The sequence below is a fragment of the Cercospora kikuchii genome (genome assembly GCF_019650295.1).
Source record: "Cercospora kikuchii DNA, contig_00001, whole genome shotgun sequence".
Lineage (NCBI taxonomy): Eukaryota > Fungi > Ascomycota > Dothideomycetes > Mycosphaerellales > Mycosphaerellaceae > Cercospora > Cercospora kikuchii.
In genome coordinates this window covers 5,519,571-5,545,122 of record NW_025408582.1, presented here as the reverse complement: position 1 = coordinate 5,545,122, position 25,552 = coordinate 5,519,571, and the positions used below count along the sequence as shown (strand labels likewise).

The 25,552-nt window shown below is 55.3% G+C and overlaps 8 protein-coding genes across 8 annotated transcripts; 6 read left to right on the top strand and 2 right to left on the bottom strand.

Annotated features, from left to right (window-relative positions):
* Window positions 1–1,748: 1,748 nt before the first annotated feature.
* CKM354_000214900 (uncharacterized protein) lies at window positions 1,749–3,459 on the top strand (the record flags this gene model as incomplete). Its single annotated transcript, XM_044797297.1, has 2 exons — window positions 1,749–2,505; window positions 2,558–3,459. 2 exons carry the CDS (start codon window positions 1,749–1,751, stop codon window positions 3,457–3,459), a joined length of 1,659 nt encoding a protein of 552 aa, XP_044653232.1.
* A 1,120-nt stretch (window positions 3,460–4,579) lies between these two features.
* CKM354_000214800 (translation initiation factor eIF1) lies at window positions 4,580–5,214 on the bottom strand (the record flags this gene model as incomplete). The annotated part of the gene is made up of 3 exons (XM_044797296.1): window positions 4,580–4,821; window positions 4,878–4,955; window positions 5,181–5,214. 3 exons carry the CDS (start codon window positions 5,212–5,214, stop codon window positions 4,580–4,582), a joined length of 354 nt encoding a protein of 117 aa, XP_044653231.1.
* Window positions 5,215–6,048: 834 nt separating this feature from the next.
* CKM354_000214700 (uncharacterized protein) lies at window positions 6,049–6,471 on the top strand (the record flags this gene model as incomplete). Its single annotated transcript, XM_044797295.1, has 1 exon — window positions 6,049–6,471. One exon carries the CDS (start codon window positions 6,049–6,051, stop codon window positions 6,469–6,471), a length of 423 nt encoding a protein of 140 aa, XP_044653230.1.
* Window positions 6,472–6,926: 455 nt separating this feature from the next.
* Window positions 6,927–7,175, top strand: CKM354_000214600 (uncharacterized protein; the record flags this gene model as incomplete). Its single annotated transcript, XM_044797294.1, has 1 exon — window positions 6,927–7,175. The coding sequence occupies one exon, from the start codon at window positions 6,927–6,929 to the stop codon at window positions 7,173–7,175; it is 249 nt and encodes an 82-aa protein (XP_044653229.1).
* Window positions 7,176–8,678: 1,503 nt separating this feature from the next.
* On the bottom strand, window positions 8,679–10,712 carry CKM354_000214500 (uncharacterized protein; the record flags this gene model as incomplete). Its single annotated transcript, XM_044797293.1, has 1 exon — window positions 8,679–10,712. One exon carries the CDS (start codon window positions 10,710–10,712, stop codon window positions 8,679–8,681), a length of 2,034 nt encoding a protein of 677 aa, XP_044653228.1.
* Window positions 10,713–14,135: 3,423 nt separating this feature from the next.
* CKM354_000214400 (uncharacterized protein) lies at window positions 14,136–15,416 on the top strand (the record flags this gene model as incomplete). The annotated part of the gene is made up of 3 exons (XM_044797292.1): window positions 14,136–14,818; window positions 14,888–14,981; window positions 15,054–15,416. 3 exons carry the CDS (start codon window positions 14,136–14,138, stop codon window positions 15,414–15,416), a joined length of 1,140 nt encoding a protein of 379 aa, XP_044653227.1.
* Window positions 15,417–16,742: 1,326 nt separating this feature from the next.
* Window positions 16,743–18,062, top strand: CKM354_000214300 (uncharacterized protein; the record flags this gene model as incomplete). Its single annotated transcript, XM_044797291.1, has 1 exon — window positions 16,743–18,062. The coding sequence occupies one exon, from the start codon at window positions 16,743–16,745 to the stop codon at window positions 18,060–18,062; it is 1,320 nt and encodes a 439-aa protein (XP_044653226.1).
* Window positions 18,063–22,333: 4,271 nt separating this feature from the next.
* Window positions 22,334–25,243, top strand: CKM354_000214200 (uncharacterized protein; the record flags this gene model as incomplete). Its single annotated transcript, XM_044797290.1, has 1 exon — window positions 22,334–25,243. The coding sequence occupies one exon, from the start codon at window positions 22,334–22,336 to the stop codon at window positions 25,241–25,243; it is 2,910 nt and encodes a 969-aa protein (XP_044653225.1).
* Between the last annotated feature and the right edge of the window lie 309 nt (window positions 25,244–25,552).

Below are 25,552 nucleotides of genomic sequence, written 5' to 3'. Positions count from 1 at the left end.
CGCATACAGCATAGTCCTTGATTTTCAGCCAAGGAATAATGATTAATGATCCAGGAAATACCTGCTGCCACTCTCAGAGGGCTGGTGCTGTGCACCCATTGATCCGTGAAGATTTGAGCGGCCGGCGACTGGCGGGCATTTTGTGAGACATGCGGTGTCCAGCCAAACCCGTTTTTGAAGATGTAGATATCGCAAGGCGAAGGGTCTGGAGTTGTCGTTCGCGTGGCCGTTGCGGGCAGAGTTCTTCAAGCAAGGCCAGCCGAAACACCCAATCCCAGGAAGGCAATGCTCTGCTCTTCAACGCCGCCTCAACCTGGTCTTTGTGCTGCATGTCTTCGTCAATCGCAGTCTATGACTTGTGATTCTTGGTCCGACTGGAAGCAGCTCAACTTGCAAGATCGCGACTGGCGTCCGCGGTATGCACGCATAGGCGCAGGCGGTGCTCCGGCTTGGCACGAGTCTCGAGCAACCTCAGGCGCACGCTCAAGGGCCGTTCCTTGTCCGCAGAAGATTTATGTTTCCTGCCACTCGGGACGTGTCTCAACTAGCATGCCTGTATACGACAGCCGTTTCTTCCCCCATCCTACGCTTCCGAGCCGCAAGCGCTGCATCTCGATGCCCGCCCGCAGCAGGCAAGGTAGAATGTGCCGCATCGGGTGAGGTTGGTGAAGCTGTGTGGAGAGGAAGCAGCTGCAAAGGCTCTGCAGAGACTGAGCCAACGCACAAGCAGGGAAGTGCAGAGAAGGGGACGGAGTGATGTGCTCACAGACCAGCGTCTAATGTCCCGGAGCGTGTCATCATCCTGGTCGGGGGACGTTGGAAGGCTGGATATCCTGCAGCGATCCAGTCGGCAGGAGACACGCTGCAATCCGCAGTTTGGCTGGAGCGTGTCAAAGTGGTCTCTTCTGTCAAAGATGCAAGCTTGATCAGTGCGCCGTTGTGCTGAGTCGGGATATCGTGGCGACGCCAAAGTCTGCTACTCTATTCTGGGAATAAGGGAGAGGGCCAGCCACGGCAGCAGGAGCCGACGGACTATCCGCAGGAGCAACTCAACTTCAACTTCATCTCACCACACAGCGGGCGATTGACCCCAGACTCTGCCGATCATCTGCTTACGCCTCCTGACTGCCGAGGACCGCCCTCCTGCGATCGCGCAACATGGGAGCCTGCTGCCTTGTAATGCTGATATCCTGCGACTGGATCTGCAGAAAGAGCATCATCGCAGACATCAGCTGAAACTGTCGCTGATGGCACCACATCCGGCCACCACGTGTACCGGCGAGGCCCGCTATGAGACGCTGAATGGCAATCATTCCTTGCAGTGAGTTGGCTGAAGACAAAAGCATCTGTCGATCAAAGGATATCCATGTCTGTCAAGCTCCAGGTGCACCAGTCTGGTAGGTTTCGCTGAACCCTGGGGTAATGCTGAGCTTGTACCGAAAAGAGATCATGCATTGATGACCAACAGCCTCCTTGTTAGCACGGCCTGCCGTCGCACTCAACGGATCCCCGGATCTCGGCCACGATGCTGTCTGTACAAGTCTTCAAACAGCATGGAAGCCATACCAATATGGCCGCTTGGACCCAGCCTCGAAGCATGGAAGCTGGCAGACGTTAACAAAATTTCCTCGAAATACTCAGAAGCAACAGCCTTGCACCACGTTGGCCCAAATCGCTGATTAGCTGAGCTGTCTCGCCTTCCCACCGTGCTTCATGTTTAAACATTCTGCTGGATAAAGACTATATCAATGTTTGCCGTGCCCTTACCACCAAACCCCATGGGCTTTCCCCTACAGCTGTCTCTATTCAACTTCGAGAAAGAGATGGCTTCCAAAGAAGAGAAGAAGCTCCGCTTGGAGCGTGCTAATACCACAATCTCGAACCCGGTCGCCTACGTCGCCACGATAAACAATGAGAAGCGAAGCAAGGACATCGACGAGGCCTATGACTATCTTCACAGCAGGGCGGACTTTGTGGGCGAGCAAGCGATCGACATCAAAAAGCTCCAGCGCAGGGTCGACTGGCGCATCATGCCCATCATGTTCCTCATCTTCGGATTACAGTTCCTCGACAAGTTCCTGCTGAACTACTCCATTGTCATGGGACTACCCAAGGATCTGAAACTCAAAGGCAATGAGCTGAACAATATCGCGTCTTCGTTGTGGTGGACGTACCTCGCAGTCTCTCCACTGGTCGCATTGGCGATGAATAAGCTACCACTGGGCAAATGGCTGGGAGTCGCAATGAGCATATGGGGCGTCATCATCGCATGCGTCGCGGCAGTCAAGACATATCCTCAACTACTCGCGATCCGCTTACTGATGGGAGCATGCGATGCTGCGCTCGTCCCCGCGCTGATGCTCATCAGCTGTCACTACTACCGGAAAGACGAGCAAGCAGCGAGATTCGCAATCTGGTTCTCCAGCATTGGGTTCGCGCTCATCACTGGAGGCTTGATTTCATACGGATTTCAGCATGTTACAACCGCATCGATTGAGTCATGGCGTAAGTTCTGCTCCAGACACACCAGAAGCAGAAGCGCACTAACGGATTGTAGGCATCATGTACCTCGTGATGGGCGTGATCAGCTTCATGGTGGGAATCATCTGCCTCTTCTTCATGCCAGACAGCCCAATTCGCGCCAAATTCCTCAACGACGCTGAAAAGACGGCACTTATCCACCACGTCTCCGTTAACCAGACCGGCATCACAGGCCACAAAATTGAATGGCACCAACTCCGAGAACTCGCCATGGACCCCCAAATCTACCTCCTCGTCCTAATGAACATCTTCATCTCGCTCGGTTCTGGAATCCTCGGCACCTACGCCTCCACCATAATAAAATCCTTCGGCTACGACTCCAAACAAGCAGCCCTCCTCACCACACCGGGCGGCGCAATCTGCATCGTCACCTGCCTCATCTCCGCCGTCGTAATCCGCTACCACATCATGCCCCGCTGGCTCATCTCCGTGTTGGGCTACTGTTTCTCTTTCACAGGCGCTTGTCTCGTAGCCTTCTCCCCTCACCAAAACAAAGGCGCCCAACTCGCCGGAATCTACCTCGTATCCTGCAGCATTTTCACCTCGGGCATCAAACTCCAATGGATGTCCGCAAACATCGCCGGACACACAAAGCGTTCCGCCGCCACGGCCATCATGTCCGGTACATTTTCTATCGGCAACATCGTCGCGCCATATGCGGTGCAACCCAAAGACGCACCGTACTATCAAACAGGCAAAGATATCCTCGTCGGAGCGAAAGGCTTACCGATTCTTTTGTTATCGTTACTGGCGAGTTATTATTACCTCGTGAATCGACACCGAGATCGCAAGTATGGAAAACCACATGTTGGGACTTCAATGGATTCGGAAGCACCAGTCATGGCGCCAGATGATAGTGAAGATCAATGGCAGAATCTAACGGACAAAGAACGGAAGAGTTTTAGATACGTGTACTAGAATGATGCATAACATAGCATAACATACATAGCGATGGGACGAATTTCTTTGCATATTTACAAAAAAAAAATACACAGAGATGGACGCATGACGCTTGGGGTCATATTCAGCTCACTGTCTTGCATTTTCTTTGTTCATGGTACACACGTGCTCTCGCTCCCTTTCCGTCTCCCACAGTGGCCTAAGGCGACCAAAGTGCAGCAGCTGGAGGCAATCCGAATGAATCTCACATCCCGTCCCGAACCACCTCCCCCTTCTCCCTCCTCCACAGCCCTCCATATCACTATTCATTCGGATCACTAAAAGCCCGTACATACCGTACCCCTATCCTCAAGATCATTTCAACAAACTTCCACATGCTGACAATCCGGATCAGAGTCCGCGAACACCCTCTTTCCGAATGTGTTGACTTTCAGTAGGGAACGGCTACGCTGAGACGCCGACATTGTTGGGGTTGCTGTAGAATACAATCTGCATCGGAAGAGAATCAGTGTTGCCGGCCGACATTGAGGAGATCCGTGAAGAACCAGCATCTGCGCGATCCGCAGGGATGAGATCCGCATGTGAAAATTCCGGGCGAAAAAGCACACAAAGTGCAGGGGCAAGTCTGACAATGGTCACTGCCATGTGCAAAACATCGCGGTTCTCGTCAGCTACCTTCCCACAACGTACGTATTAGATACGAGTTAGATGTTGTGCAGTATGCTCATGTATTCCATTTCGTGGTACGTAACGCTACTGCCAATACCAAATCCAGCCAGCCTGTCCCTCGTTGCTCGCAGCGTCAAAGAAGCCATAGCCGGAATTGTGGTGGTTTGTAGAAAGGGAAATGAAGCAGGATTAGCGTGCCCAATAGCAATTCGCCTCGCGTGTCGTTCAGAAGGGACCCATTCGTCCGTCTGCGCATGTCCTCGTAGCTTCTCGCAGAGAAGCGAGTTCGTGATCGTGAAGTCGTGTCGCCGTGCACCGGACCAGCCGGGGGCAGCGAGTTGTACCTGCCGCAGCCGACCTGCCTAGTGCACGTAGGATGCGATGTGTAGTCGCTGCCAGATAGGCATTGCTCCAACTTCGCGATATCCTCGACGCGCCGCAGACGGTTCACATGTCGTGGGTTATGAGCCTAGAAACCGTGGACCTTGATGGTCTTGGCATCTAGCTCGAGTCCCTCTTTCTTGTCGACCAAGAATTCCTGCACATCCTTACGCTGATCGCCCTGGAGCTGGATCACCTCTCCCATCTCAGTGTCGTTGACGATGGTGCCATTGCAGGCGAACTTCTTCTTGATGACCTTGAGGATCTTCTTCTGGTCGAACTTCTTCGGGAGTCCTTGCACGGTAGTCAAGGTCTTACGACCATTGCGCTCTACGCGAGTGTCAGCCGGAGGTCGAGTCGGTGGAAGGGTGCGGGGCAATACGTACGCTGGATACGGATATGAATATAGTTCTGCGACTGCTTGGTCTCACCGTCGCCGTCGGCATCTGCCTCGGCGAAGGGGTCTAAAGTGCATGTGCGGTTAGCTTGTATTCCTGGAAAGTGATACGTGGTGTTGTGAGCAGTGAGGCAACATGACTCGACGCGACAAGCGGCATTCCACCTCCGCCGCCACGGTCGTCACCACGTTGCAGCGGAGTGGGCGGTGAGCCAGCGAGCCGCGCGGCAGTGTGGTGTCATGTGCGACGTGCTTATCGCGAGGCTGAGTGGGCGTGTGGGCGGCGACTCACCAAAAGACTTGAGGTTCTCGATCTGGCCGGACATACGCAGCTGTGTCGTCGGTGTCGCGGGGTGGGTAGTGTGTTGGCGCGTGTGGTGCTGGAAGTAGCGGTGCGGTGTGTTGCGGCGGCGGTGGAGTGGAGAGTGGTGTGGTTGCGGGTGTTGTGGTTCAGGTGCAGGTTCTTGGAAGCAAAGCGAATGAAGGAGGGGAGAAGAAGGCGGGACCGGTGCACGGGGCGGCTTGGCACTGCCCTGCGTCACTCGACACTCACCCAACCCACGCCTTCCATCGCCGGCCACCACCACCGCCTGTCCTTCCTTCACCGAGGCACGCACCGTTCACCTGCTCCCTTCCAGACCTCGCCACTCCACCGACGGGGGCCATGAGTCGCGCTTGAGTACACGACGTCGCTGTCCGGTGCCTCCCCAGTCAAGACCGTCGGCGGCCTGCAGTGGCGAATTTAGGCGATGCTCAGCCTCGACTGGCGGACCGTACAGCCTGGTCGCTGACCACGCGATCACAACACTGATCTCTAGAATCTCTACACATCCACATCCATATGTCAGGCTTCAATTCAGGCTTCAATTCAGGCACCACCACAGGCTTCACCTCAGGCTTCACAAAGATATTGTCCATCTGGGGCTGGCCGTGGCCGACCCCAACAAAGACTTCATCACTCTACGTCTTCACTGTCTTTTCGCCTTTGTTGGTCACGGGAAGCTCGTGAATAGCCGCTTTGTCACTAGAAGGCATTGTATCGCGTCTTTGTTTTAACTCGAATACATTAACCTTACAGTCTGCCCGGTAGCCGTCCCACACATCAACCCCATTTCACGACTTCAAAGCAGTTTACCCAAAAACAAACAGACTTCATCAAGATGCGCTTCGAGTTCACAGTTCTCCTCGCCGCCACTGGTGCGCTGGCCGCGCCAACCATCCCAAGCACTACCACTGAATCTCCAGACGAGCTGGTCAAGCGAGGGAGTGCCCTCGCATACGATACTTCAAGCTGCAAAGGATTCAAAAACAGTTTCTGGGACGTCAATCAATCCATCTTCCAGGTGACAGTAGGCCGGCCTTATCTAGGCGGCTCAAGATGCGGCCTCGTAGAGGACAAAGTCACCAAGTTCTTCCACGTGGACGGCTTCAAGTGCAAAGGTGCCAAGGACAACAAGAACACTATCCTTCAGATCAAGAGCAACATGAATCACGAGAATATCCAGCAGATCAACGTTGGCTTGAAGAACGCCTACCCTGAGATCGACTTTGACTGTCCAGACGACTCGTACCACATGCGATGAGTAGCCCATTCTTTGAGGCCATGCCTCTGAGCTAAAGACTAAGTCTCGCAAATGTTTCTCTGTTTCATTCAAACATCACGCTGTTTGATACCAGAGCATCAAAGCAAGTCTTGCAATCCATCACTTTCCATTCGCTAGTTACTTTCCATTACTTCAAAATTCACCAGCGTCCTCACGAGCTTCACTCTACCCAAATCCACTCTTAACTTTATACTCATCACTACCACTGGTACCTCAGTGTCCTTAAAAGAAAAATGGGAAAACTCGCGTCCTCATCGTCCTCACTGCCCGTGAAAATAAATACTACCTCTCCCCTACGCCTCCCCATCCGCCTACTCTCTCCAAATCCCACATTCCATCCGTGCCACCAAAACTTCAAAACCACAGCTCAATCACCAAAACCAACTTTCAGAGAACACCCAGCCCACACAAGCACAAGACCCTCACCAGCGAAAATGGACAAAACAACAGCAAACTCCCTTCTGCTCCCGGTGCCATACATTCACCTCTTTCAAGGCACAATGCAACTCAGCCCGAAATCGATCCTCCGAGCCAAACTGCAAGTCCTCGAGGAAGAATACGACGCACTCGAAGCGCTGAGTGATGCCGAATGGGACGGAGAGAAGCAGAAAGAGTGGGAAATTCTCCTCTTGAGAATCGAGGCAGCGGAGTGGTTGGAGGATGAGATGAGTAGGGGAAATTAACTGGCGTGATGACTCTGAGGTGAGTGGTCAGGCGAAGGGCACGAAGGCGGAAATGCTTCAGGCAGTAAGATATCGGCGTGCTTAGGAGTTACTGTTGATAGATATGTGCAAATGATACCCCATGACATTTACGAAATTTCTGAACAATATGATATTTTCCTTCTCCTAATCTATTTCTCCGTTCCCAGCGCCCTAACAGAACCAATACGTCTCCCCAAAGACAACAAAGGTGGAACGTCTTTCCAAGAGTCCTAGTATCACAACCATCACGCTCTCCACCAGAAGCCTCATTTGCCAGGCAACCCATCTCCTCAAGCACCTTAGCCAGACTCGCCACATTTTCCGGGAGCGAACCTCCTAACTACCAAGCTCTCCGCCAACAGGTTCACATTCCCGCCACCATATCCTCCCCTCTCCGATTCAATCACAACTGCTGCCACCAGAGAAGAACACTCCTACACGCCGATTCTCTGCCTCACCACTCCACTCAAAGCCACCACTCCTCGCCCTCCACCTCCCGATCAGACCCATCAACAATGGAGAAACGGGACATGACTGAAATTCTCACACAAATTCTCATTACAGTCCATATACATAATTACCATTCCTACCACACACACAAACATTAAACCTTCCCTACAGTGCCCTATCCATTTGTACTGCACTGCACTGCATCCGTCCATCTCGCTTCCCTTATTGCCACGCTATGCTATGCATACACCCATTCTTACAACAACTCGCATCAGAGGTATCTCTCGCATACTCCCGCCTCACTCAGAGAAAGGAAAATAAAAGCACACGCTGATATGCACAAAGAAGCCGAACAAAGCAAGTAAGCAAGCGCTATGCAGAGCAAATAATCCAGAACAGACCTCTCTCTCTCTCTCGCGCGCGCGCGAAACATGCGCTAAAGCCACCAGACATACAGAAAGGAAAAGAGACTCAAGAAGAATGGTGTGTCTGGTGTTGCCCAATCCTGGGCGAATCGATCGAGCCGACTGTCGGTCCTCATCCCATCGTCTTGCTTCGTCCATGCATCATCCTGAGAGCAGTAGAAGGCCGCAGAAAGGAGCAGCTGGCGCTGTCGCTGCTCGAACGTGCAGAGGTGGCGTTGTTGACCGGGCCTGGCGAGCGTGGAGAACTACCAGCCGCATTGGTGAAGGTGATGTCGGGTGCTGTCACCGTCCTCTCGATCTTTGGGCCGTTTCTGATTGCGTCTTGCCAGCTCATCAAAAGCTCTCTCGGATCATTGACGATGATGCGTTTCTTCTTCGGATGAGTTCCTGCGGCTGACGCTGATGCTCGTCGGCGCGATGGTGTTGGCGCAAGCGAGATGGCGTCTTGCCATGTCATGCACCTTTGCTGGACCTCGTTCGGTTGATCGGTGCTAACTTGCTGCTGATCATAGGGATGACTCAGGTGCGCAGCCTCCTGCCAAATCATCTTCTGCACATGGCTTTCGCTTTCGAGGGTCGAAGCCGTCGGAAACGGTGCTGAAGACGACTAATCTCCAGTACGGCGGCTACTTCGCTCCTCTTCTTCTTCGAGCACATCACTCAGTCTCGTAGGATGATGATGGCGGCCTTGCATTTGGTAAGGGACTTGCTGTTGGTAGTCCTCGTACCCTGCGCCTTCATAATCAGGCTCAGACGGACCAGTAGTAGGGACATAGCCGGCAGCCATTGCTGCGGCACTCGTCGAAGGTATTGATGGTGCTTCTGGAATCATGCCTCCGCCGTACTGAGCTGCCAGCTCTCGCTCTCGCCGAACAGCTTGTTCGGTGTCATAGTCGTCCTCACTGTTCTCACTACGCACGTCACTCGGTCCCTGTTGAGGACGAGCCACATACGGAATCCTATTCCCTTGGCTGTCAAGCCGGAATGAACCAGTGTGATCGAGCTCGTATTCTGTAGACACGTACGACTCGGCCTCCGAGCGAGGTTGCGACCTGGTGTCTGCTCGGGCTGGGGGCGGCATACTTGTTGCTGCCGGTCTGGGCGGATCTGCTTGCGAAGCATGCAACGAAGTCGATGGGCCACCTTGCTGATAGAAGCGCTCCGGACTCATTGTTGATGTTTGAGCTGCGCCAGGTCTCGCTGCCGAGGTCGATGCTGGCTGCGAGGTAGACGAACCACTGGGGGGATAGTATGTTCCCTGCGCAAGCGATGGCTTCCCAGGCTCGTGGTGCAAAGGCTGTTGTCGACCACTTTCTGTGAAGGGGTCGGTATTCGTCGGCGATGGACCCTCCTCGCGATAGTACTGCCGCTCATCGTCACCTGGAGTTGCCAATCCAGCTGCACCTGCGGAAAAGCCAGCGCTTGAGTATCCTGGCTGAGGACCATCGCGGGTGACAGGTCGCTGTCCTCCTTGGCTTGCGCTGCCCGTCCTGCTCGGTTGTCCAAAATATGGCACGACCTGCACTCCGCTGACCACCGTGATGCGGCCCTCCTTAAGGCTCTGTGCGGTGTCGAGCGATTCTTGGTTCCGTCTGCCCAGCTCTTCCCATGCACGACGTGCTTCATCTTTGCTGATCATGAGCTCTCGTCGCATCTCGGCAACCTCGCGTTTGGCGTTCTCCACCGCTTGTGCGGCTTCTGCTTGTTGAAGGACAGTGTCCTCTCTTGCCTTGCGCTCGACATTCAGTTGCCTCTCCATGCCGGCTTGGAGCTCACGATTCCGCTCATTGTCGGCGCGAGTCTCGAAGAACCAGCGCTGGAATTTGCGTTCACTGCTGGCACGCAGGCGCTGCAGCTCGACCACGGCGTGGAAGAGGTTCGCGCCAGCAGCTGACAGATCTGTGATTTGTCGAGCGAGTGTTGACGCTGTGGGCACCTTGTCCTTGATCTCCTCCGTGTTCTGCTCCAGCTTATGCAGCCAGTACGAGGTGAGACCCTCCCAGTGTGACGAGAGTGTTTCCCATCTCTCGAACGCGTGTGGGAAAGAGGACTGCGTGCTTCGCTGAGCGCCTTCACCGGGTGCCGTACTCGAGCCAGGTAGTGATGCTGATGGGCCTGCTGTGGCTCCCGCTGTTGTGGCAGGAGCGGCTCTTGGCTGGTTGGGCTGCTGCGTTCTCCTTGTCGCTGCCGGCGTCGGTCGTAGTGGCTCAGGCCGTGAGGCACTCTGTGATCGATCTCTGCTGGGTGGATCCTGACTGACTCTACCAGTCGGTTCGCCGAGCATGCTCGTGCCTGCCACTTCCCCAGCAACTCTACTTTGCCTCCTCTCCGCTGCAGGATCGTCAAAGCCAGCCTGAGCGCGAACATCAGGACTGTACTGTGATGACGTATTGCTGAATCGTGGTGCAGCCCCGGGCACTGTGGCCGCTCTCCTCTCTGCACTCCTTCTCCTCTCCTCTGCCACCCTTCTTTGCTCTTCTTCTTTTTGCTGTTCCTGCCTTCTGGCCTCACGGGCATTTCGCTCTCTCATGACATCTCGAGGAGTCCGTATCTGTGCAGCGCCTCCTACAGGTACTGGCCCTGCTGTTCGTGCACCGCCATTGGATGCTCGACCGGCACTGCCGCCGCCGAGATCTGACATTAGAGCGTACTCCTCGTCCTCGTCTGGCGTGAAGGGATTCGGTTTGCGAATGGCCTCTTCGAGCGCGTAGAGGATGGCCGAGTGGGTTCGTTTCGAGATGCGAAGTGCCGGGTGTGTTGTCGAAGTGCTGTACTGCGCACTGGTGGCCCTGCGATGATACGCCGCCTTGGGTGGAGTTGTCTGTGGCCGCGGGGGAGGAGACTCTTCGCGAAAGCGCGTGGGCGAGGGCTCTGTTCGAACGGGAGCGTCTACTGACGTGGATCGCAAGCGAGAAGGTCTGGGTTCTTCAAAGCGCGCGGTGCGGCGGAGACTGTGACTTCCAACGCTGCCGGAAGAGCTCGAGGGTCGCGAGAGGTCGTGTAATCGTAATCGTTCAACGGCAGAAGCGTGCTCTAAACGCGATTGCAAAGAGGTCGTGTACACGGCAGCTCGCTGGTCGTGACGGTCGTGTGAATCGTAGCGGTCGTTAAAAGTGCCGCGGAGTAGGGCCGACACGGCTCCTGTATGCGCAGGTTGTCGCAGGCGAGCGAGCAGCGTCGAGTGCTGTGTGCGGTGGAGTGAGTTGGGGTGCCAATGGCAATTCCCGACCCAGCCAGTCCTGGAAGTAGTGTCGACCGGGGTGGTGCGATGCGCTAGCACACGGCGGCGCGGTCAGAGCTGGCGATGCAGAACAACGACGGCGACGACAGCAACGAGCGGTGGAGGGCGGAGTCGCTGGGGGGTGCTGGGGGTAGGGACAGTGAGACCACGGCCATGCTTTAGCAAGGGAAGGAGAGTTGGGAGCGAGCGCGACGCGAGCGTGGTGAGAAGTGACGGGGCAGGGACGTGACGACGGGTATAGCGCGTGCAGGCCGAGGAGGCTGGGACGGTGATGATGGATACCAAGAAACGAGGCTGGTCAAAACGCCCCCCAAACGCACGGGCAGCGAAACGGACGACCCAAACTCACCTTCCTATTTTCAGCCGTGCTGCTGATGGCCGTGTATGCGTTGCTGTTTGCTGTGCGATGCGCGGAGTTGCGCTGAAGCTGGAGTCGAGGTCAATGGCGATGACGCCGCCCGCTTCGAAGCCGAATCAACAGCTGCCAGCTGCCGACCGCTGTCTCAATGCTCGTTCGCGCGCTGCCGCTGCGCTGCGCTGCGGTTTCTGCTGGCACCGAACCGCCGGGCCGTCGATCAAACACGGCCGGCCGGTAGTGGATGAAGGCGATGGTGCGTGCGGGAGAGGAAGGATGTCGAGGAGGTCGTCGTCGTCGCTCGTCTGCAGCATTCTCGCCGCCTGTTTCCTCGCCGCTGGTGTTGCTCCGAGCGTGTGCAACGGCAAAGCATGGCCTTGCCTCGTGGAGCGGTGGTCGTGCGGTGCTGATGCTCGTGCTGCTGCCGGGCCTCAATGGCGCATCATCATGCACAAGGGCGGAGCAGAGAGGACGTTGGACAGCAGCATGGCGCGTTGGTCGGGCAGGACGAGCAGCTTGCTTTCAGCGCCCTTCCTTCGCCGCCCATTCGGCATGCCAGCGCATCTGAGGCGTGCATAATCCTGGTTGCGCGAGACCGCCTCGCTCGTGGGATCGCGCTCCCTGGCCATCCGGCGGAGATGAGTGCTGCCCATCCGCAAACGATGCCATGTTTGGGCGGCGACGAACGACGGTGATGATGGGGAGCAAGGAGAGGGAGCGCACGGCGCGTTTGTATCGCCCTCACATGTCTCGTCGGGCAGCTTTGGATGGTTGGGTCTGACCAGCGCGCGTCCAATCACTGCATCCCGAGCTCCCTTGCCCGATCGAGAGCTACGACGAGCTCGAGGAGGGTGGCGAGACGAGGTTGTGTGGTGAGACACTTCCACCCAGCAGCCATTTATTCTCCTCAAAAGTCTCGGATGCGAGAGCGTTGCAGGTGTCTTGCTTTGACAGCTGTACGACATGCGTGCTGCAGCAATGCGCGAACGCCTTGCCTCGTCGCACGATATCACCGACACTCACCGCATTGCACGTCGTTCACCACCACAACGCCGCAGCGCCCATACACGCACCGATGCCACGGCCCAACCTCCATCGCGCGCCCGTCCTCGTGGCACATCGGATCAACGTCGCGTCGCCCAAGCACGCGACAACCTTTTCCGAGGCCAAACTCAGTCCCACCACCACGCAACGGCTCCGGCCAACTTTCTTCAAATGCCGTTCAGGAACAGGAAGGGATGTGCAGCTCTGCGCCGCAACACAACAGCTTCATGCCTGCACAACGCGCAGAATTTTCAGTTGCTGTCTGCTTTCCATGATCAACCAGTGCATTGTGTTTCGACGATGCTCTCGCGCACCGCCCGAGATGAACCGGCAGTTTCGTGTATACTGAGACCTCGCCGCTACACCGTTCGTCATCGAGGGGCCCGAGGACTGCGCCGCTCAAAACGGTCTCCGTGCCACGTGAAGCGCCACGAAGACAACGTCTCAAATGACATGCGTGCGCACAGTTATTAGGTGCCTACAGACACGTTGACACCTCAGTATCGCTCATCTACGAGGTTTGTACAGCGCCAAGATCACCTACAGCTTTTATCATCTTGCATATCTGGTTTATTCTCCTCCTTTTCAGGCCAAATGGGAAGTTGATCGAAGCCTCACGGAAAGCAGCACGTTATTGCGATCACGCCTGATATCGGTGGTTTTGATGTTCTCTTCTATGCTAGCAACGGCATGCAACATATTCATAGCAGCCATGTTCGCTCGCCAAATCACGAAAGAGTCGGCATCATCCAACAACTCCGGTAGCGCCTCTCAATCAGGCAGCAGAGACGTAGTTGTTGATCAATAACAGATCCCATATCACCTCATTCTCCTGGTGATCTGATCGGGCACTCTTTCTTCATCCTCACCCGAGTCCTGTCCAGCGGAAGTCTTGCGCGGCCTATTCGAGGCCGAATACATTGGCTCGCGACATCTGTCACTCACCTCCAAAGAATGGCAATCAATTCCGACTCATGAGTGGACTTCTCCCCAACATGCACACTCCACATCCATAGCACATCCACTTCGACTTGTATGTATTGCCAAGCCATAGACATTGGCCGTGTACAGCAGCCGAGGTGGCCCAAGCTCCCAAAAGTGACTTTCTACTCCAACAAATGGAGAAGCTCTGTCATGTCACGAGAGCTGGTGAGCTTCATCTTCACCTCTGTTCTGTTATACCAATCCGCTGCAAAGAGATTGCTTATTCAAAGGATTATAGCATTGATCCTGCTGTGCCTCGAAGCATTCTGACAGACAGCACAAAGCTATTCCCACGCGTGGCGTTAGAAGCTCAAAGCGTCTCTCAAGGACCCAGCCATCCCAAGTCCCACAAGACCTTCACATGCAAGAAAGATCCAAACATACATCAACATACCCAAGACCATCAACACCCACCAAATCACTCAGCACCACCACCCACCATGTCCATCACGCCCTTCCGCCCCCACATCGACATCCGCTCCACCGAACGCCTCCACTCCAAACTCAAAGACATCCGCGTCCCCACCCAAGAAATCCTCGCCTCCGCCGACAAAGCCTACGGCGTTCCTCACAAATGGGCCACCGAACTCTTCAATTACTGGCAAAACACCTATTCCTGGTCCGCAGCCGAAGGCCGCATCAACCAATTCGAGCATTTCACTACAGAAATCGAACAAGTCAGCCTCCACTTCATACATCAAAAATCCAAAGACGCGAATGCAAAAGCGATTCTGTTAATCCATGGCTGGCCGGGAAGTTTCTATGAGTTTTCTGAAGTTATCAAGCCTTTGACGGAAGGTCCAGGGCAGAAGTTTCATTGTGTGGTGCCTAGTCTGCCTGGGTTTTGCTTTTCTTCTGCGCCGCCGAGGAAAGGTTGGACGGTGAAGGATACAGCGAGGATTTTGGATGAGTTGATGCAGAGATTGGGGTATAAGGAGTATGTTGTGCAAGCGGGAGATTGGGGCGCGATGGTGGCGAGGGAGTTGGGAGCGAAGTACTCGGAAAGGTGCAAGGTGATGCATTTGAATTGGTGTCCTGGGGCGTTGCCGGAAGGGGTGCAGGATGTTACGGAGAGGGAGAGATGGTGTGAGGAGAGGAAAGGGAATTGGAGGACGGAGCATGTGTGAGTATTGTTGTGCTTCCTTCTCTGAAGCTGAAGAAAGTGCTGGATAGGGGCTGATTTGTCGTCCAGTGGATATGCGGTTCTAATGCGGACGCGGCCGCAAAGTCTGAGCTGGATGCTGGAAGATAATCCCGTCGGCTTGATGACTTTCATAGGGGAGAAGGTGAGTGTGATCGGAGCGTGAAGTCGTGCGAGATCTCGGACTTTCAAAGAGCCTGGCTGATGAACGGTGTAGTACGAAGAGGCCTCGAACCCGGCAGTCCATTACACTCCCCATTGGATGGACCATGTCCTCACAACGGTGTGCCTGTACTTCCACACCCGCTGCATCGGTACCAGTGCGCTGCTGTATTACGAAAACCCCAGGCACGACCAGTTCGCAGCCTATTGCGGTGCGGCGGAGAACGCAATCAAATGTCCTTTTGGCTACACAAGCATGGGGTTCGACACTTCTCCGAACAGCAAGCGAGCGGCGGGAGGCACGGGGAACCTTGTTTGGTACAAAGAACGAGACGATGCCGGGCACTTTGCCTGTTTGGAGGCTCCGCAGGCCATAGTCGAGGATGTGAGAGAAGTTGTCGCGAAGTTTTGGAGTTAGTGAGAACATGTCGTGATCGCCGGAAGGGGCCGCGTTGATCGAACACGCGAGGAAGGTTCGATAGATGGGTCTTGGCGGTGACATGGCCAGTTTCGAGAACTTCAATCCTGTCCGTAGGGGTCATAGCCGTCAGCTTACTGCATTCTCGTGCCTTGGGCCGTTGATAGTAGAAGCTTGTCCGTTGAGCCGCTGGCTCGGATCGGCTGAGGAACGGTGTGGCCTTGTGGCTACGGAATGAAAGAATAACCTTGTCAGTGTATGTACAACGTACGTTCCGTTGACTCGTCCGCACTGCGAGAGTCGCCGATGCCGACAGTGCTTGCTCTGGTTGCATGTTGAACAACATTCACACATCATGCCATAGCATATCTCGGCGACCGTTTGGTCTGGAGAAAAGCTTCGAGAGAAAGTTAAGTCGAAAGCAACATCCGAATGCAGCAGACATCTGGGCCTAGATGCTGCATTCCCGAAAAGATCTCGAAGGCGTTACGAAGGAAGTTCTGACTGTACGCAGTCTGCACGCCATCTGATCTCAGGCACATACTTCTTCCGTGCAGGAGCCTTCCGATCCGCATTGTGGAAAGCAGCAGGACCGGTGCAAACCCCGAAAGCCAAACAAGAACCCAAAAACATGCGCCGAAATTCCTCCATCTCACCTCGTTCGTTCTGCCACTCGCAGTCCACGTCGCGTAAGATCGCATCCTGTGCTCCGATCAGCCGAGGGAATCTCTTGCTGTCGTCAGTTCGTCAATCCTCTCTCACACGCCAAACGCCAAACGCCGCCGACGGCCAGGTCCGCGACATGCTGTCGCTCCAGGATGCCACTGTCGGCAGGAACTCCAGAACACCGGCAGCACATCGCTTTGACGCTGCTCCGTCTTCACTGGTCACCTTGTTCGCCGTGGTCAGCCGCCAATTGCCTAATGAAGTATAGATAACAGCCCTCGTCGCTCGACCTGGCACCTGGAACTCTCCAGTATGCAGGACTTAACCTTGCACACCTGTCCATGTGTGCGCCCCAACCCGACGAGCGCCTGCAAATCTGGTCTACTCGCTGCCGCCTCTGCTTTCCCTCGGTTCGTTGAGCGGAAAACGCGGCTGTCACATCTCTAGCAAGCCCTCATTGGACTTTGTGCAGTCGTCTCTAGTCGAAGTCATTGCCTATATGGTCACACCGTAGGCTCTCTTTGCCACTGGAAACGAGAAGAATCGAGGCTCAATGCTGCTACTTCTTGACTGAATCGCCGCCGTGCCGACACTGCGCCAGGATTTCTCGCTTCGCTCTGCAGATCGCATGGGGCTCTGTGAGTGAAGGATGCAATCACGATGGACGATGCCATCCACTCCTCCGCGGCTCATGCCATGATCAAGTCGCCGACGACACTCGACCACCTGCCACCGAACCTGCAGAATGGACTCATCGCAGTGTCATGCCTGGGCATCTTGTCGCTCGTCTGCTCGGCGGCACTCTGCTTCCACTTCCTCTACCGATTCTTCTTCTGGAGCAAAGGTCCTCAGGTCCGAGCGAATCAGTTCGTCGTGCTGATATTCAACTTGATCCTCGCCGATATTCAGCAATCCGTCGCTTTCATGATGAATATTCGATGGGTCACCTTACGCAGCATAGTGAGCGGAAGCCCCGAATGCTGGGCTCAAGGCTGGTTCGTAAGCACAGGCGATCTATCGAGCGGCATCTTCACTCTTGCCATTGCGGTCCACTCCCTCGCCGATATCGTTTTCGACTACCGAGTGTCGAAACATGCCTTCAGGTTGATCCTGGTGGCCCTATGGACATTCAATTACGCTTGCGCTGGAATCGGCCTCGCACTCCACCCTAAGGACCTGTATACGCGCGCGGGAGCCTGGTGCTGGATTAGCTCCCGATACCTCAACGAGCGCTTCTGGCTGCACTATCTATGGATCATCATGGCCGAGTTCCTTACCGTGGTCATCTACCTGCTCATCTTCATCATCCTCTGCTTTCGCGTGAAGAGCTCATACTATATCACCTCGACTGTCCAACAACGAGCCCAATCCGCAGCCAAACTCATCATCGCTTACCCGACCATCTACGTCGTCTGCACTCTACCCCTCGTCATCGCACGACTCAAGACCATGGCTGGAGTCTACGTCAGCTACACCGAATTCTGCGTCGCAGCAGCAATGATCACAAGTTGTGGTTGGCTCGACACGCTTCTGTACAGTCTCACCCGCCATAACGTCCTCTTCGGATCTGAAATCGCAAACGACCGCGTCCGAGCACTTGACACTTTCCCCGCTTCTACCTCTTCCAACTGGCGAGCTGATCGCATGTTCGGCACTTCAACCACCATCGAAGCCACGAAAAAGTCAAGAAACAAATTCAGACCTCCCAGAGCTGCTTTTGATGAGATTCCAGACTATGGAGGTTTGCTTGAGAAGGGGTCAGGCGATCAACCTCGGCCGATGAGTGTCAAAGCGGAGACGACAGTACGAATAGACATTGAACAACTGGACTTGGGACAGATGGAGATGCTACGAGCCGAGATGGATGCTATTATGGCCAATAAAGGCGAGGGTGGGAACCCGGATTGCATTAAAGGGAAGCTGAGCTTCGATAGTACGAGTATTTTGAATGGGGAGAAAGGGGAAGAGAAGGCGCCGTGAAAAAGACTTTGAGGACGCGGGAGTGAGATTATGACACAAGATGGAGGAAGAGTACGCTTCCGACGAATGACAAATAGGAAGACCGCGCTTTTGTCTCACCCGAGGACAGACTGATGACGGGAGGACTTCAGCGGGTTCGTGAAACGAACACACGACGAGGGCAGTGAACACGAAGAAAATGCCATGTATGAGAAAATCAAGATGACTTCAGCATTTCGAAGCTGCTGCTCTATGCCATCGCCCATACGCTACCCAACCCACCTTATACTAGCGTACGCTACCCAATCAAGTCCATACTCACGGAGCAATACCAAGCCGGGCAAACAGCACTTTCAACAAGAAGATGAAGCGGGAGAAGTCCCACTCGACTCTTCACCAGACCCCTCGTCTTCATCATCAGCATCACTCGCAGGCCGCTTCGGAATCCCACGAATTGGATCTACTCGTTCACATCAGTCCGTGTGCCCCAGAAAATGCGTTCTGAATGTCAAGCAATCGATTTGGGGGCTCACCTTGCCGCACTGCAACGCCTCCAAGCCTCAACTTCGTCTTCCTCTCGACAAACTGTATTGCGCTATCCGCTCTCTGCCTCAACGGCAACGACAATGGCGATCGCGAACAAGTGCTTCCGGCCGGACATCTCAGAGGAGCAGGAATGAGCTGATGCTGCTTGACAGCTGCTCGTGTCGGGTTGGCGGGACGCTGTTGTTGCTCATGAACGCGAAAGCGGCAAGGTGAGGTTATTTTCGGCTCTGCTGTCAGCCTTGGTGGAAGGAAGACTTCGTCTCCCGTCCATGCTGCGGAAGAGGAGGAAGACGGGGAGGATGGAGGAGCGCGAGGAGTGTGATGAAGCGGCGGACATTTTGGCGAGGGCTGCTGTTGGTAATGTTGCCGTTGTTCACGTCTCAATTGCGGAGAAGAAATCTGCACGCCTCCGTTCACAATATGCAATGTTTTTCTCCTATTTTCTCGCGAAGCCGTAGGCGAGTGATCGTTGAAACATCTTGCCACCGCGGCTTCGAGATCATTCATGGGCATGAGAGGATCATGGCCGTGAGTCTCGCTTGCAGGCAGAGCGGCCCCGCCTCCTGGCGTCGAAGAGGTCGATGAGGCATCTGCTCCTGTTTCGGGCACCGCTATTCTGGTCGACCTTAGGGCACTATCAGGATTGCTATATCCGATCTGAATGCTATTCTTGGCGCGCAACGGCAACGGCTTTGCAGCAAATGTGGCGGGCGAGGGACTCTGGATCGGGACGCCTCCTTTGCACCCGCTGGTGGCTGAGTCGGATGAGTTGGGTGAGGTTGTTGGTGTTGCCTTGTTATCAGCACCGCTTCCAGCTCCGACCGATGTCGTGAGCTTTCGACGCTTATCACATTGAGTGGCAGAGCGGGAGTGAGGGTCTGGAATCATGCATGCATGGCTTTGTTGATATGTGGTACCGTCAGCCGCAGGTTCGGGTGTCCTCCGAGGTGACGCGCTTCTTGTTCGTTCGCCTTTGGGTGTTGAAGCCCAATGCTTTGTCATTTGATGCTGATAGGAACATCGTGAGGGACTATCCGCGAGAATGCTTCGCAGAGTTGCGGTGGGTCGGCGGGGAGGTTTCGAGATGTGTGCGCCACCGGGACTGTACATCGGGCGGTGGCCTGGGGACCACGTTGAAGAAGGTGATCTTGTGGCTGAAGTGATCGCTGTCAGCGACGAACCCAATAGCCAGAAGGGAAGGGGAGTTCATCCTCGAGGGTTGTGGCTCACATGGCGTATCATTCTCTTTATCGGAGATGTCATAAGTCAAGGAATCCATGCTGTGCTGTTCGGGTGTCGATGTGTTTGGTCAAGTATTTGCTATTGCAGTCAAGCTTGGTCGTAAGTAAGTCGAGATCGTGTACAGCTCAAGCAGCAGGCTCAAGAAGGCAGGCCAGTTGAATGCCTGTACATGTCAACAGCACAGAGTGGTCTTACCCGTGCATCGTGCGAAAACATTGTTGTATGCGCTTGCCAGTCTACAGTCTCCGCCATGTTGAAGAAGTCAAAGCTTCGAATTGTCTTACACTGCCGGTTGAGGCAGTTGCGGCCACACCTAGCTTGCACCTTCTCAACATGACTGCGGCAGCTGCACATCTGCCGCTTTCGCCTCTCCCACCATGGTGAGTGGAATATTGGGCAGCTGGAAGGTCCCAAATGATGGTATGCTTCGATCAGGTGCTCATCGTACTCATATCCGATCTCCAAGACTTGTTAAAGGAAGAGTCCATCGCGGTAAAGTTCTGATGTCAGCTTCGGCGACTTGTCATGCACATTGAGTGTCTGCCGCTTTGGTCGCGACTCATGATGTCGGGAGAAACTCCAAAAAGCGCGAACGACATCGACACTGTAGCCAATAGGCATGCCGCGCTCGAGGCCGTTTCAGCATCATGCTTTAAGCTTTGGCAGCCACCCTCTCATATGCTTTTTGCGTGTCGAGGGGCAAAGACTGAGTCCCCGACACGTGGGTAAAGGGCGGAGATTTTGTGAGGATGTCGCAATCCCAATCGCACGGATACTTTGGCTGAGGAATGTGGTAAACTAGACGTACTCTAATCAGACTTCATGTTGACGTGATGACACGATCTCCAAAGCTCATGCCAGTCGCGTCTCAGGCTGTTGTGGTCTTCTCTCGTCCGCTCGTCACGTCCGGCATGAACCGTTGCCACTGGACTTAGTAACAGCGCAGTATAGGCTCACTGAGTGGCTGCGGTGCAGTCTGACTGCAAACTCGTGCAGCAAATCAACAAACGGCCACGGCAGACCATCACGGTGAGGCGGTGCCGTCTTACCATTGCGACAAGTCATCGACGGCCGCCATCTGGACGACCCTGGCATCCTTGGAAGGGGTCTGAGACTGGATTCGAACAGCGCGGACGCCACAGGCTGTGTCCGTTCGACAAGGCTGGTTTCATCCTATACCCGCGCCAAGATCTTTCTGCAGCGTCGCGTCCGGCATTCAGGAGAGCGGCCCCGCGTCGCCAACACGTTTGTCTTTTGTGGAAGCTGTTATCGCCGCGGGGGAGGGAGGAGGAGGCGGCGACGAGGAAGAGGAGGAGGACAACCACCGACGAAGGCTCAACAATTGCAGTGGAGTCGGTGGGTGAGACTGTAGTCTAGGTGAGACTGTGGTGCGCTCAAGAGAGATGAGAGGGACCCGCAGCGAAAGTGTGCCCGCACAAAGCTGTGCCCAAAGCGCGCAAGCGACGAGTTGCCGACAAGGTTCACGATAGCTTCCAGAAACATAAGCGAAAGCATAGCGCGTGGATGGCGTGTGCTCGCGGCGGAACCACACCACATCTCTCCCTGCCCAGCAGCAGCATCTCGCTCGGCTGAGCAGCTCGTCGTTTGTTTTCTGTTCGTGTGCGGCAGACTGGCAGCTGCCTCGTTTTTCCATCCCATTCCCTTCTGCGTCGTCATCAGCAGCGCCTGCTCTCTGGCCGGCCTGGGGGTTTCATGCACGCTGCAACGACACTCGTTTGATCTTTTCGCACGCTAGCAGCTGTCTGGAGCGCCAACACCGCTGGCCACTGACGACCTGACGACGCCGGGAGCAGTTGGCAACCCGACACACTGGCAGTCTCTGCGAGACGGAACGGCAGTCAACGACTCGACGACGGCCGGTTTGCAGCACGCCCAAGCGGCAGCAGCAACAGTCAACGGCCACACCATCGATAACGAAACCTTGCATTCATACCGCGTGTCCGCATGCCCTCGTTTCTCCACGCCCGTTGCTGATCGTCTTCGCCCATACAGTCCTCTGGTGAGCTCGTGGCCCGGCGGTGGTTGGCGAAACACGCACACCGTCCCCCTCAGTGCGACCTGCGTGGCTAACTGCAGCTCCAGGCAAGGACCGCCAATCGCTGACGCTGCACCAACTGCACCACACTCGTTTGTACCACTCACAGCCACGCGCGCACCGCACCATCACTCCCCAGTCCGCCGGTCACTGTTGCATGTGGAGGAGATTGCCTTGCGGAACTAGCCCCAGCAGCAACTCAGAGGTCACCACGAGCACCGCCATCCGCAAGGTCGACGACAGCGTAGAACACCGCAGCGTACCTGCATTTTCCCGGACTCTGGTGCGCAAAATTCATTGGAGTTGCGATTGCGGCAAGGATTCTCGACGGCTCTTCGCAGCTCTGCACGATCGCAACGAAAACGCCAGCTCGGCCCGCCAACAGCCATTGTGACGTGCATTGTTCGTTGTGTGCTGCCACTTCCGCTGCTCTGATTGTCCGCCGAGAATGAGTCGCCATTACTACGATCAAGGCTATGGCGAGCCCCAACCCGAATACCGCTCGCATGAATCGCCTCGACAACGCCAGAACGTCCACCCTTCGAATCGGAGCATACCTCGACCAGGATTCGCTACTTCAGATCGCATGCGCGGCCCACCTGCAATGCGACCAGATCACCCCGGGCCTCCACCTGCACGCGACCCAAGACGAATGCAGTCACCGCAGCAGCAACAGCAGTACTATCCTCCCAGCAATCAAACATGGCACTCATCGGAGCACTTGTACGACGGTAGTGCATACGACTATCAAGAAGACTATGGACAAAATGATCAATGGCCACTTCCGCAACCTCCTGCAGCACGGCCAATGCGTGACGGCAGCAACAGTCCCCGTCGAGCACCGCCGCGACCTCAACGACCCGATGAGTCCCCTCGACGAGGCGACTATCAGCGCCGCGACCCACCTCGAAGTATGATCCCAGTGGCCCCCGCCAGCCGGCAGCACTATCAACCTCCAATGGCATCGCACCATGGAAATGGCCAGTGGACGGGCGATGGATACAGCTATGTCCCTCCTCCGAACTATCCTCTGCCAGATCGTCCGCATCCGAACATGGGAGCTATGCACGATGATGGTCTCTCTGCTATCCCGCCATATCCTCCCCAGCAAGTACATCAGCAAGTCGCGTATCGACAACCGGAGAATCGTCGACCTCCGTTGGGACCTCCTCCTTCCTCGCGCAGAGGACCGCCATCGTACTATCCACAAGTCGGCCCAGTGCACCCCATTCAGGAGGAGACCGACAGCATGCGCGGCAGCACGCGGACTGTGAGCGCGCATACTGCCGGTCACGACAGTAAGACTTCTTTCGCCAGCAGCAATGCCATCCCGATCGGAATCACCCAAAGTAACCTCGACCGCGGGCGGGAAATGGCGAGTGCTCCACCTATACAGAGACCACCACCTCCGTCTGACACAGAGTCTGAGGACTTCGACTATGACGATTCGCCTACAGAACCTGCAATTGCACGAGGGGAAATCAGAACCCCCGAGCCTGCTGGTATCCTTGACTCTGCGAACATTGAGACGGGCATTGTCCGGCAAGCCAGTCTTGGAAAGAGGAGCAAGCCCACCTTGACCACTGTCCGCAGCTCAGACCATATGAAGAGGGCAATCGATGACGCTAGGAGTGACGTCGGCATTGCCGTCAGCCAACGGCAAGGCAGTGTGAGAGGTTCCACAGCAACCACTGACAGCCCAGAGCGTACTGAGCGTTCGAGAGCTCTGGCGCAGGAAATGCTTGAAGGACATGCGCAGCCGGGCGCTGAAAATGCAGGGTCAGAATTAGACGCGCAAAAGGAGCAGCAGGGCATTCCTATGGTGGCTATCGCAGAACATCATGAGAAAAGTCCTTCACCAGACAAGCAGATATCGAGCAGGAAGACACCAAGCGAGACATTCCGCTCCGGCACTGGGTTCCTCGACTCGCCGTCCTTGGACCACAGGCACACGCTCGAACAGCGACAGTCAAAAGAACTTCTTGGTGCAACGATGCCGCTTCGCCCACAGCGTTCCCGCCCACGGTCGCCACTCGTACCTCTCGATGACCCGCGAAGGGAGTCGATCGTTGATGGTCTCGAGAAAGGTGGTGCGCTCAGCACAGAGGAAGCTCAGGAGCTTAAGCGGCCCATGGGCGGACTTTCAGCACGCGAAGGCAAGCGTAGGCCGCCTCGCCTCAACGTTGATGCTGTCAAAGAAGCCGAGGCACGAGGATCACTCACAAGTTTACCTGATCTCATCCGAAGAGCCACCAAGCTGGCATCCAACCTCGACCGTGGCAAGACTGCCTCTAGAATGGGCATGAACTGGATCGAGGGTGCTAACAATTTGGACGAGAAAAAGCGACGATCCGGGAGCATGTCTGATATTTTGAATGCGTTTCCCCCGCCTGCACTGTCAACACCTTCCGAATCTCGCAATGCATTTCGACGAAGTCTCGCGGCATTCTCGTCAAAGAATCGTCATTCGCAGCTGCACAGTGATAGCGACGCTGGCATGATCAAGCGAAGACGATGCTGTGGCATGCCGAAATGGCTCTTCATCTGCCTCATGCTCCTGCTCCTCCTTCTCGTTGCTGCTGCTGTTGTCGTCCCCGTCATGCTCGTTGTCGTGATCCCCAATCAAAATTCCGGATCGACAAAGGTTGGAAGCTGCGCCGCCCAGTTGACGTGCGAGAACGGAGGGGCTAATATCCTTGGCAGTAACGGCGATTGCGAGTGCCTGTGTGTCAATGGATACACGGGGACTACTTGCTCAAGAAAACAGGAGTCGGGATGTACTTCCATATCGACAGGCTCTTCTGGGAATGCCACGATCGGTGAAGCACTTCCACGGCTGCTGGACAGCTCGGAGTCGCAGTTTGGCATTCCCTTGGACAGGCAAGAACTGCTGGGACTCTTCTCACGGGCGGATATGAGTTGCAACGTGCAGAATCAGCTCGTGACGTTTGATGGAGAGACTACCAAGGCAAAGAGGCAGGAGGCGTCGATTAGCAGTATCGGCAACAGCATTCTCGTCGCCACGGGAAGTCCGACACCAGCTACTACATCGACTTCGACGACGGCAACAGCGACTACTTCTTCGTCATCGTCAACCGGAACCCTGTTGACAGACGGCAATAGCACCGTCGACTTCGCCCGCGTTGCAGTGCTGTACGTCTTTCAGGACGCAAAGACTTTGCAGGCTGCAGCCGATGCACAAGAGAATTTGCAGAGTTTCTTGCGGGGTGGGAATTTGGCGGACGGGAGCAGTGCATCGAAGTCAAATGTCACGTTAGGCAATGGGTATGAGGTGGATTTGAATGAGTTCGTGCTGCAGGTGCGAAATGGAACAAGAGTCGGAAAGGGGGCAAGCTGAGGAACGGCGGGAGGGAAGGTGTTGCTAAGCATCCAGCGTTTTGGGTTTCAAAAGAAGCGGGCTTTCGGATTCTGTAGGATATTGTTTTTCTTCTTCCGACGATCCTCCTTTTAGCAGCGAGAGGCTGTTTACGCATTTTGCCTTCTCTGCAGTGAGAGGCTGGAACGGCCGAATAATGGTATGAAGGGAAAGGACAAAAGCGAATTCCATCTCATCGAACACGTTCCTCTCTTGGCTCAATGATGCTCACGACGATCGACTGAAGCCATTTTGCTGAACGGTGTCTTGCTGCTATGTGTTGTTGGTATC